General features: G+C 32.7%; 1 protein-coding gene across 1 annotated transcript in view; it reads left to right on the forward strand.

The window, feature by feature from the left end:
• CHIC2 (cysteine rich hydrophobic domain 2) overlaps nt 1-12,482 on the forward strand; it is a 57,051-nt gene that overhangs the window by 11,580 nt on the left and 32,989 nt on the right. The window contains exons 2-3 of the mRNA XM_010996984.3: nt 7,978-8,032; nt 8,180-8,335. Of these exons, the coding sequence (XP_010995286.1) occupies nt 7,978-8,032; nt 8,180-8,335 (211 nt within the window). The remainder of the gene's footprint in view (nt 1-7,977; nt 8,033-8,179; nt 8,336-12,482) is intronic.

Below are 12,482 nucleotides of genomic sequence, written 5' to 3' on the forward strand. Positions count from 1 at the left end.
AAAATTGGCAGTGTCAAGATTTCAATTCAAGCAGTCCGACTCCTGAGTCTTATTTGCTTAATTGCTTTTATTTTATTGAACTAAAGCAACAAACTGAAGCGTTCTCTGTGTTATTCATCAACACAAGCATTTATAACAAAATCCTGTATTTTGGGATTTTAGGTACAAATGTGAAAAGCTCAGAAACAGATTTTTTTTTCCTAGGTCCATATGAGAATGTGAACATCTGTTATGTATTAGTTTTAATTTTGTAATTTCTGTTTGATGGAAAAGTTTTTTCCCTCCAATTTTCAAATATTTTCTAATTTTACAGTTTCTATTTCAAGGAGATAAACGTTTTCTGTGCTTACAGAGAACGTTATTGAAGGCATTGTCCTGCAATAGAAGTTGCCCCCAGCTTGGGTTCTGGAGAATAAGGGTCTAGCTTAGATCCTATGTATTAATTAGCCATGAGACCCAAGATACTTGCCTTTTGTGCATCAGTTTCTTCATTTGTAAAATTAAATGTTTGTGCTAAATGATAGTTGTGGTCCTTTCTAGCTCTCAGATTCTGAGGTTCTACTACTGTGGAATTAGGAATTTTTTTCTATTTATTTTTAAAATTCTTTACAAAATACTTAATATATATTTAAATATACTTTAAAAATCCTTAAAATTTACTCAAAAATGTACTTTAAAACTAGCAGAATTGTCTTGAAATGTGACATGTCAATTGCACACATATTTCCTTAGGCTCACTTAAAAATAAAAAACAAAACCCCTTTAATCATCTACTTTTTTCTTCAGGTTTAATTATTTTTCTAATTATAATGAAAAACATAAAAGATTATTAAAAATTGGGAAGTAGTACTTCCAAGTGAAGCAGAAAATAAACCATCTATAATCACCAAGAGGAAAATATCATTTAATATTTTGGTGTATTTCTAGTCCTTATTAAAATCTTTTTCCTAGTAATCTTTAGTTTAAAATAATAATATATGTTATTGAAATTTTAGAAAATGTAAAATATGAAAATGAAACATCACCCATAATATTATTGCCTTGGATTTTCTGTTTATATGTAAATATTTTTATTAAAAAGTTAAGACCATACTTATAAAGTGTTTTGTACTCCACATTTTTTGTTTAACATATTGGGAACATTTGCCAATATCATTACCGGTTCTTACATAGTATGAAACGTTGGCTCTAATAGATTCCAAAGAATAGAACACCCTAGGGGGCCTTAAGTAGTGCAAGTTTTTTGTAAAAATGCATAGAGACTAAAGAAGACATGAAACTCTGCCATTGTTTTGCCAGGCTTCAAGGAGACTGGAATATTATTGTTTTGAATAACTGAATGCAGCTTTGGTTATGAAATTTATTCTGTCATTTTTTTCAGCAGATTGTGTCCTTTGGTCTAGTGGTCTGTCACAGGGACTTACCTACTCTCAGTTCCAGCTTCTGCTGTTGCAGCAAGAGTTGGCAGACTGCTTTTTCCCTCTGTCTCATAGTTTCTGCTTACTTTTGGCTTTAGTTTATTCATAACTTCTACTTATTCATGACTTACTATGTCTTGGCTTCAGTCTAAGCTTCGTGTTTCCAAAAACTATTGCCTCTTATTCAGATACCTCAAGAAAGAGGATTAGATTGAGTTAGTTAATGTTGTTTAAGTTGAGTAGGGCTGTTGGGCCCTGCCATCCCACGTGCTGCTAGCCAGCCCAGGGATTAGCTGTTCTTAAAGCAGATACCTATTTGTGGTCTAATTCACCAAAGTGTAGGAAGCTCCTAGTTAGGCTACTTTCTAGTGTATATGGTTTTGGACTGTGTAGTATCTCTTCAAATTGATGCATCATAATTAATTTAATACAATAGTAGTTTATTTCTGTTGTTTTCAAACTTTCACTGTTAAAAATAGCACTGCAACTCAGAAGCAAGGAAAATTAACATGAACAAAACAAAGTTGAAGACGTCATATTCTTGTACTTCTGTATTTAAAGGGCACAATTCACCACGAAACATTTTAATTCAAAATAACAATGCATTAATGAAATGTAAGAGACATTAATATGAGATACAAGGAACATAGAAGAATTAAAAATCAAAATAAAAAGAAAACTGGGGATTACATGGACTAGAACTATAGAAAAGGTTAGCACGCATTCAGGAAAGCTATTGATTAGTGAACCCCAAACCCCTTGTTTACTTGTGATAACATACCTAGTTAATAACCAAATAAAAGATTCAAATAGAAAAAATTACGTTGATGTTACTGTATAAAATACTTTTAAAGTATTTACTTAGCATTTACTATACATCTCTGAAAAATAGGTCCTATTTTAGAAACAACAAATGAAACAAAATGTCCCTCACCAAATACTCCCTCACCAAAATAACACTATAGAATACTTGATTACTCATTAACATATCTGTGCCATACAGAATTAAGTCTATAATTATTTTCTTCTGATACATTTCTAGAAGTAGAATTACTAGATCAAAGGATATGAATTTTTTTGACTTTTTTTTGCATACTATTGAATTGTGCTCTTGAGGGTCTATCATGTTGTAAGTTTTTTCCTTTACATTTGAGATCATGTTATAGGTACAGTTTTTGTGTTTTCTTTTTACTTAGCAGTAGATTATGTGTATTTACCATGTTGTTTGCAAACTTCATTTTTAAGAATTGCCTAATATTCTGTTATGCTGGGACATTGTGATTTACTTAATCTTCCCATAATTTTATTTATTTTTAAATTAAAAAATTTTTTTCCTTAACGGAGGCATTGGGGATTGAACCCAGGACCTCATGCATGCCAGGGTGCTCTACCACTGAGCTATACCCCCATCCCTTTCCCATAATTTTATTTTGTTTATTTTTCTCTATTGTGAATAAAGATTCAGGGAACTTTTTTATGCATATATTTTTATCCATATTTCAGATTTTTTTTAGGTAAGATCTCTAAAGGAGAAATTACTGTGTTGAGGTATAAATATTTTTAGTGCCAAATTGATTTCTAGAATGGTTGTAATAATTTATAGTTCCACTTAAGTACATGATATTTTCCATTTTAATACTTTCTTGCCAGCATACATTGTTTTGGTTTTATTTCATTTATTAGTTTTTGTAGATAACTAAAGATGCCACTCACCTTTAATTATATCTTTTAAAATTAGTAAGTGCTACTTTTAGCTTTTTGGATTAATAGAATGTTAGGTTTTTAGGTCTGAAGAGAGTTCAGCTTCCTACCCATTGCTCTTCTTTCAAACATACCAAGTTAGTATTTTAAGAAAGTTGGTATTTTCAATACTGTCCAGGGCCAATTGTACTTAGAAAAAAGTAAATTATTTTTTATTTAAAAACCTTTAACTTGAAGGAGCATAATGGATAAAAGGAGTAATTTATGATGCTGTCAACTTAAACTGAAATATGTATCTCATTTTTATTGTTAACAAACCCTACCTCCTGCCAAACTTAAAAAAAACAAAACCACCTTCCCTGAACTGGAACTAAAGTAGTATCTAAATAACTTATGTCACATCAAAACTATTAAAGATGATATTTTATAGTTATATTAATGGACATAAAGTGTGGCTTTTCTTATCTATTTCATAAAAAAAGATGGTCTTACTAAAACTTTGACAGTGTTGCTTTGGTTTGCCTAGAATACATTAAAAAAAAAAAAAAAAGGCTTTGGCAGAGGTGAAGACATAGCAAAGGAAGTCTGGTATATTAGGTTTGAACATTCTCCACTCTGGTACCTGAGCTCTTTGCTAGTAGAAAGCATGCTGTATGAAGTAGGACTTGTTAAAAAAGAATTATTTTCAACTACTCTGTTGAAAGCAGTCTCATCAGTAAAGAATGTGGATTAAATCATGGATTATGGTAGTTTGAATAATGAATGGGAGGTGAGATAAAGAGTGAATGTAGAGGACTCTTTCAAGACACTGGATGAGGAAGGAAAAGAGATGGATGCCATCATACATTGAGGGAGAAAAAAATAGGCATTCAGATTCTCAGGCTGGTAGACTTATGCAGGTTTGTAGGCTGTGTGTAAGGAACAAGAAGAGAGGGAGAAATAAGTGGATTGCAGAGGAGATTAAAGAAGATGCAACCAGGAGCAAATGGTAGTTTGCATTGAGAAAGATAGTAAAGATACTAAAGACATAGGTAAATCTAAAAATGAAATGGAGAGGAGGCATAGCAGGTTATGTTCATTGGTCTTATTTTTTCTTCTGGTTGGAGTTAAGGACTATGGTTATCTGCAAAAAAAGTATATTGTAAGGATAAGGCTGAGCTCATAGAGGAGCAACAGTGAAGTGTAGAAAAGGGAGCTGATTGGGAAAGAATAAAGATTACTGTAACATTAATCTAACTGAAGTTAGAAATAATTTGATTTTTTCAAGATTTTTCTCTTGTAGCTCCAGGTGGTGGAGATTAAAGCAAAGAAAGTAAACATTTCAATTGAACTGGATTGACAAGAGATAGTCTAGAGATGCAGAGAATAAAGAGTTTTGTTAGAATATGGTTAAATGATTGACTCTTTAGTTCTGGCAGAGAAGGAAGGAAGTATAGTCATATGGAGCAGATATGGAGTGAAAAAGCAAAGAGGAGTGGTAAGGAGTAGGTTACAACCACAGACAAAAACAAAACAAAACAAATTTGTTAAGGGTAGGAGAAATGAAATGATTGATGGTAGTAGTAAGAGGAGAATTTTATTACAGTTCAGGATTTCAGAGATGATACAGTTCCAAGCGATGACAGTATTCAGACTGCTTCATAGTGAATTGTGTAGAAGTGAAATTCCTCGGAATAGATTAAGTCGGGTAACTAGTTAGGTTCTGGTGCTGAATATTGAATTAATTGAGATGAAGTCAAGAGTTCTTGTAGAGAGAAAAAACGTGTGACATGAATGTCTGTGTCCTTAGAGAGGGTGGAGGTGTGCATAAAAGAGTTAACATTGCAGGCTTGAGACTGCTGCCCATGGAAAGCCTTGCTTGCAGTGTTGGCTCTTGGCTGGTGTCTGGGAACCTGAAATGTGGGAGAGTTCCCAGTATCCCAGAATTGATAAGAATGGCTCCCTGTGCCTAAACAGTACAAACAGTGTAGTTTATACTGAATACCTGTTTTCCTTCTGAGAGTCTGGAGTTTGGGTACATGCTAAGTAGAGGAGACCTACATGATGAGCCCTTGGTAAGAACTTTGGGCACTGACCGTCTAATGAACTTTCTTGGTAGACACCATTATATACATGTTGTCAAAACTACATTGCTGATGGAATTAAGCACATCCCTTGTGTCTTCACGGAGAAGAGACTCTTGCAAGCTTGCTCCTGGTTTCCTCTGGACTTTGATTGATACGCCTTTTCCTTTGTTGATTTTTGCTTTGTATTCTTTTGCTGTAGTAAAGCTAACTGTAAGTATAATTATATGCTGAGTCCTATTAGTCCTTCTTAGTGAATTATCAAACCTTGAGGGTGGTCTTGAGGACCCCCAACACAAAGTGAGTGACCTGGAAGGCTGAAAATGAGGGTTGGGGCTTGGAACAGTGTGGTATAAATAGAAATCCTGTTCATCGGAGGAAAAGAGAACAGTGGTGTGGAAGTTTGCAATGAGGCATTAGTGGAATGTACGCATTTCTTCTCGATTGGAAATTAACTTATTTATCAAGTATTTATCAGGCATTGGGCCATACATTTAGAGTATCAAGATAATTAAGATACCATGCCTACCGATAAAAAACTCATTGTTTATCAGGATAGGGAGTCAGGCTTATGACATAATTATAGTAAGATCTGACAAGGACTATACAAGAGAGAATGTAGTCAAGTGCTGTGAGAAGTTGGAAGATGGGAGTCTGAAGATAGACTCCATGGAATGAGCTATGATTGAGGACTTCTAAGGAAAGAGTGTCGTTTCAACAGGATTTTTGGTTAAAGGAAAGAAAAAAAAATTTTTTAAGTGAAGATACAAATAGATATTTAGGTAGCAGACCAACAGATTAGGGGTTCCAAAGTTAAATATTAAAGGGGGTTTGGAAGAGGAAGGATCTGTCAGGAAAGGGAGGTTTTGAGTTGGATGAAGATAAGAGTGCAGGGTAACAGATTAACATGGCTTACTTTTTGAATGTTGGCTGTAGATTTAGGAATGAGGTCACAGTGAAATGGAAGTAGGTGGGATATGAGTAAAACAAGCCAATTTCAAGATTCCATTTATATTTAAGTGTAAAGTTGCAGTCCCTTTGCAAAGTTGTACCGGGTATATATTATAAGAACATTCAAAATTACCTCAAATTATATAAAGACCTCGAAGGTTGGAGGTGAGTTATCTGTAGGGACATTTTCAAGTGCAACCACATTGCTCTGAGGCCCCCAGATAAAAAAATTGGGTTAGCTTAGAGTCTTCCAGTCTTAGAAAGAGAATGTCATTAATGCCAGAATCATAGTAAACAGTAATGCTTGCCAGTTTATGTGTAGTGTGAAAAGAACTTTGGCTTGAATCTAGGTGGTTACATTGTCATCTTTTTCATAAATAATATCCATTGTTTATAAAGACATTAATGTTATTTCAATGCTGCTATTAAATAATTTTGAGGGTACTTTAAGATGATAATAAAATGGTCTCAGATGGTCCATTTGCATGTTGTAGGGAAGTCTAGATCATGATGTAAACAACAGCCTGACTCACAGAAGTGTTGTGATTGACTTGCACAGTATTTTAAAGGTATTTTTTCTATTTTGCATAAAAATCTGGTTTTCCAGCTCCTCTTAGAAACAAACAAAAAAAATTATATAATCTGTCAAAGGTGGACCTGCATTTTAGTGTGACAGTAATCAGCTGGATCTGGCCATGACACTGCACACACACACATACACTCAAACTGTATGGCCTCCACTTGGTCAGGCTCCATCACTCTTACTGCCTTCACACAGCCTACCTTATTTGATTTCCCCCCCCTTCACTAATGATTGAGTTAGAAACCGCTGACCTGGCCAACTGTTTCATGTACAATATCTCAGGGGATCCCCGTTACCAGTGCCAGCTACCTAAGGTGCAGTATTGTGTATTTAAGGGTTGCTTAGAGAGAGACTCTTGTTTTCTTTACAGAAAAAAAAATTTGTAACTGTATGAGGTGATGGTTGTTAACTAAACTTGTAATCATTTCAGGATATATGCATGTATCAAATCACTATGTTGTACACCTTAAATTAATACAAAGTTAAATATCAAGTATATCTCAATAAAACTGGAAAAGAAATTTTGGCTCTAGGATTGAATAAAAGTCATCATATAAAAGCATTTCAGTTTTATTTCCAGGGTGCGATCTGGTATTACCAATGTGTGTATATGAATGTTTTATTCCTTCCTAATAACTTATGCAAAGAAGTAGTCAAGTGCCCAGTCAATTCTCATGATCTTTGCAGACATTTAAAAGGTTAAAAATGCTAAAATGCACTACCTTAGTTCCATTTCTTTGGGGCTATGTCTAGCAAATGTCTTGGTATTTGAAAGTTTAAGTAGCCAGGCCAGCTATCACATTGTTCCAGGTGTTTTTTAGCATTCTCTAGCTGTGATAGCAGTGTAGATATACTGATCTACATGTTACCACATTATTGAGTGTTAACAAATGCTCTTGACCTAAAGAATGATCAATAGCAGAGATTTTGGCTTTATATTACTAAATTCGCAGAAGCTTGGTAATTTTGACAAAATTTGACAGATGTGTTGTTTTTCCATTACATTAATATTTGGCTCACAAACATAGCACCAAAGAAGTAATTTCTTTCTGTGTTCTCAGCCTCCTATATCAGTTTTGATTCAGCTGCTAAAATTGCTTACTATATTTCATAAATTGCTGATTACAATGTTTGTGTCTCAAACTTCCATATTCTGTATAGGAAGCTGCACTCTATTTACTTATCCTTTGATTAAGTTAAATGGTATATTTTGGCAAAAATGACATGTAATAACCTGTTTTTCTTCTTTTTTAAAAAATAGATTTGGACTGAGCAACAAATTTGAATCAGAATTTCCTTCTTCATTAACTGGAAAAGTGAGTGTCTGTCAATTATTTAGGTATTGTTTATATGCCTCAAAACTAAAATCTTTTACTAACAAATTAGAAAAAAATTTATGCTAATGAGACATGTTTATTGACATTAATATTGCAGTGTTGTTATTTCTTAAAATTTTTCTTTAGGTAGCTCCTGAAGAATTTAAAGCCAGCATCAACAGAGTTAACAGTTGTCTTAAGAAGAACCTTCCCGTTAATGTACGTTGGCTACTTTGTGGCTGCCTTTGTTGCTGCTGCACATTAGGTTGCAGTATGTGGCCAGTTATTTGCCTCAGTAAAAGAGTAAGTTGAATTATATATTTTAATTTAAATTTAGAAGTAGACAAGCCAAATCTTGGGTTTATCTAGTTTTTATTTTCATATTAAATGACTCACACTATCCTAAATACTTTGCAAAAATAATTTGATCCAGTAGAGGAGTGAATAAGTAAATTATGTCACATGCTATTATATTAAATAGCCATCTAAAATTATATTTATAATTTTTATGACAAAGGATATTATGTTAGAGTAGAATACAGCATTCTCTATATGTACATTAATGGTGGTATGGTATAGTGATTGAGAATGTTGGGTTCAGGTCTAACAACTTACCTCTGTGACCCTAGGCATGTTTCCTAACCTCTTTAAACTCTTGTTGACATATCTGTAAAATGGCAGTATTTACCTCCTTATTTGAATAGGATTGTTGTAAGGATAAAATGAAATAGTATTTGTAAAGCTTGTAGCTAAAGAGCTCAAAGCAAGTGTCTAATAAATATTGATTAATAGCATTATTACTGATGTAAGAAGAGTACCAGTAGAAGAAATCAAATGGTAATAATGCTTATTTTTAGTTGGTGAGATTATGGGGAATTCTGTTTTTTGTTTTTTTTAAAGAAAAGTTTTTGTATTTTATAAGTTTCCCATGGTGATTATATAATGATCCTATACAGAAAAAATGATCTAAAGAGTCATAATTTTGACTGCTTATAGGAACAGTTTTTCAAGATATGGATAGATACGGCAAACTAGTATAGATTGAATGTTATATTTGTGTTAAAAAGTTTTTTAAAATTATGGTAATTTTATGTATAAAAATTAAATATTGTTAAATTGAAAGTGAATGAATAGATTTATGTGGATACATTTTATTTTGTCATCAAATAATGATAAGAAATATTGAACAGCAAATTCTGTTTGTCCTTTGTTGTTGCTATAAAATAAGATATATATTTCTACTGAAAAATTTTTTAACTAGTACATTTTATTGATAGGAAGCAGATATTGCCTTTGTAATAGAATTACTTTTGTAATATTTATTGTAATATTTACTTTGCTCTAAGAATGTTTCTTTTTTTTTCCCCTCATAGTTCTCACCAGATCATCTTCCTATTATAGTTTTCTTTCTTTTTTTTTTTAAATCTGGTTGTCTCTGCATCCACAGTTGAATTTATAGCTCTTGTAGTTTAGATCTCCTCACTCCCTCCTACTGTTTGGCCATTTCTGTTGTTTACATGACTGCTATAACTTATTTGGTTGGCAATTTGCTATTACTTAAGCCAGCGTATCAGAGAGCTTTATTACTTTAGAAACCTTTGCGATCTAGTTATTGTTGCTTTTTGAGGTTTTGAAATCCTTTTTTATTTTAAACTTTTTAAATGAGTAAACAAGATATTGCAATGTGTACACAGTGTAGGATTTAGAAAACAAAAGTAAACTTCCTATCCTTCTCTACATATTCTTAGTAACAAGATCATTTTTCAGATGCTTTAAATTCCTTTTTTTTTTTTTGAGACATAAGGTGGATTGACTTTTTTAGGTTATTCCAGTGTGTAATTTCAGAAAGAACATTTTATCCATCTTTGTAGCATTACGTCTAAGGTCTTTCTTTGTGTATATATATAATATAATTTTGTATGGACTCTACTATCCAGTGAGCCTAAACAAATATGATTACTGCTTGAAAAACTGCATTTCCCTGTCATGGGTGTAAACTATTAAGTAATTGGAGAGAGTGACCCTTCATTTATGAAGGATTTTAGAGGCCCTGAAAAATGGTATTTTGTAAGATGGGGGCAGGATAATTTAGAGCAGGGATTTTTTGCTTTTTATTTATCATAGACCCCTTTGTCTGGGGAAGCCTATGAACCCTTTCGTAGAATAATATTTTACTTGTATTTGGAAAAGTTTAATGTATTTTTAATGTGTAAAATCCAATATGTAGAGTTAAAGGAAACCAATATATATAGTTATCAAAATATTTAAAACCCCTCAGATATATAATTTATAAATATTTCTTTATTAATGCATGCAAAATAAGATAGCAGGGGATCCATGGCAATATGATGTGATAGGAAAAATCTGTGATTTCTATGAGTGATAAGGATACAGGTCCTATTTAATGTACCACACTTAGTTGCATACATTCACAGCCTAAGGGAATATACTACGTTTCAATTAGAGGTTAGTGAGATTAAAGATGAATTTTTGTTCTGTCAACTTTCGTGGACTCCTGGAATTCTATCTAGGTATTCCATGTTAACAACCTTTGATTTAGAGGTACTAATATAAATAAAAACTAAAACTCGGCCTAATTGTCAGCCTCTGAACTCTTTTTTGTCCTAATTTGTGATGTGGAATCCTCTTGTATGGTTATAATTGTCTCAGACTCTAAGATTTAAATCAGGACCAAAGGCATACTCAATATGCAGCTTAACGTTTTCACCTTCCTGACACTATTCAATAGTTTGGATAACTAGGTTTTTGTCTTGCCTTTGAAATTCATCCCCAGCTGAGTGCCCCTTTTTATGATGGGTCTTGTTCTGGAGACCTTGTTGTTTATCTGTCCCTTTATTATTTTTAGATCTTCCAGATTGCCTTTTCCTTTAAAAATATTACCCTAGCCTTTTTGGAAAATTATTTAATATACAGTAAAATTCATACTTTTTGATGTACAAGTCTGTGATTTTTGATAGATGCATAGAATTGTGTAACTACCACCACAATCAAGATATGTTTCAGTTTTCATTCCAAAAAACTTCCTTTTTCTGTCCCTTTGCAGTCATACAATCTTCATCTCTTAAACCACACTCATCTGTTCTCTATCCCTACAGTTCTGCTTTTTCTAGAATGTTATATAAATGGAATTACACAGTGTATGTAGCCACTTGAGTCTGGCTTCTTTCATTCAAGTATCACTTTTAGAGTCATCTCTTTTGTGTATCAATAGTTCATTCTTTTTCATTGCTGAGTCATATTCCATTGTATGGCTGTATCACAACATATCCATTTGCCAGTTGAAGGATTGCGTTGTTTCCAGTTTTGGTGATTTTGAATAAAGCTGCTATGAACTGTCACATGTATATTTTTGTATAAACATAAGTTCTATTTTTATGAATGGAGTTGCTGGGTCCTGTGGTAAGTGTATGCTTAATTTTATGAGAGACTTCCAAACGGTTTTCCCAAATGGTTCTATCATTTTGCATTCCTACCGGCAATTTATAAGAATTATAGTTGCTCAGTGTCCTTGCCGGTACTTGGTATTTGTTTGTTTTAGAAATTTTAGTCATTCTAATAGATGTGATGGCATCTTATTGTGGTTTTAATTTCCATTGCCTTTGTGACTGATGGCATTGAGGACCTTTTAATGTGTTTATTTGCCATTTATACATATTCTTTGTTCAAGTGTTTATTCAAATATTTTACCCATTTTTAAATAGTTGTTTCTTACTGTTGAATTTTGAGAGTTCTTTATATGTTCTGAATATAAATCACTTGTCAGATATATAATTTACCAGTATATTTTTCCAGTCTATAGTTTGTCTTTTAATTCTCTTAGTATCTTTGGCAGGGCAAAAGTTTGATTTTGATTAAGTTCAATTTATCAATTTTTTAAAAATTGATTGTGCATTTGGTGTCATATCTAAGAATTCTTTGCCTAAATTACAGTCACAAGATTTTTCTCAGATGATCTCTTCTGCATTTTACTTTTAAATCTATGACTCATTTTGAGTCACTGTGTGACTCAGTGTGTGAGATATAGGTCAAAGTTCATTTTTTGCATACAACTCCAAGTTTTCCAGCACAATTTGGTAAAAAGACTATCCTTTTCCATTAAATTGCCATTGTACATTGTAAAAAATCAATCAAGCCTATTTATGTAGATCTACTTCAGGACTCTGCTCTGTTCTATTGATTTCTGTGTATCCATTTTGGTTTTAGTACCACGTCATCTTGTTTATAATACTTTATAGCTTTATAGTAAGTACTTTATAGCTTTATAGTATATAGTATATGTACATGCTATAGCAATGTAGTACCTATTAAAAAGTACTGTAAATAATATACATCTATATATGTGTATATATAGATATATAGTGTGTGTGTGTATAGAGTAGTACTTTATAGTAAGTCTTGAAATCGGGTAGGATGAGTTTTCCAAACTTGA

Source organism: Camelus dromedarius, chromosome 1 (genome assembly GCF_036321535.1).
Source record: "Camelus dromedarius isolate mCamDro1 chromosome 1, mCamDro1.pat, whole genome shotgun sequence".
Taxonomy (NCBI): Eukaryota; Metazoa; Chordata; class Mammalia; order Artiodactyla; family Camelidae; genus Camelus; species Camelus dromedarius.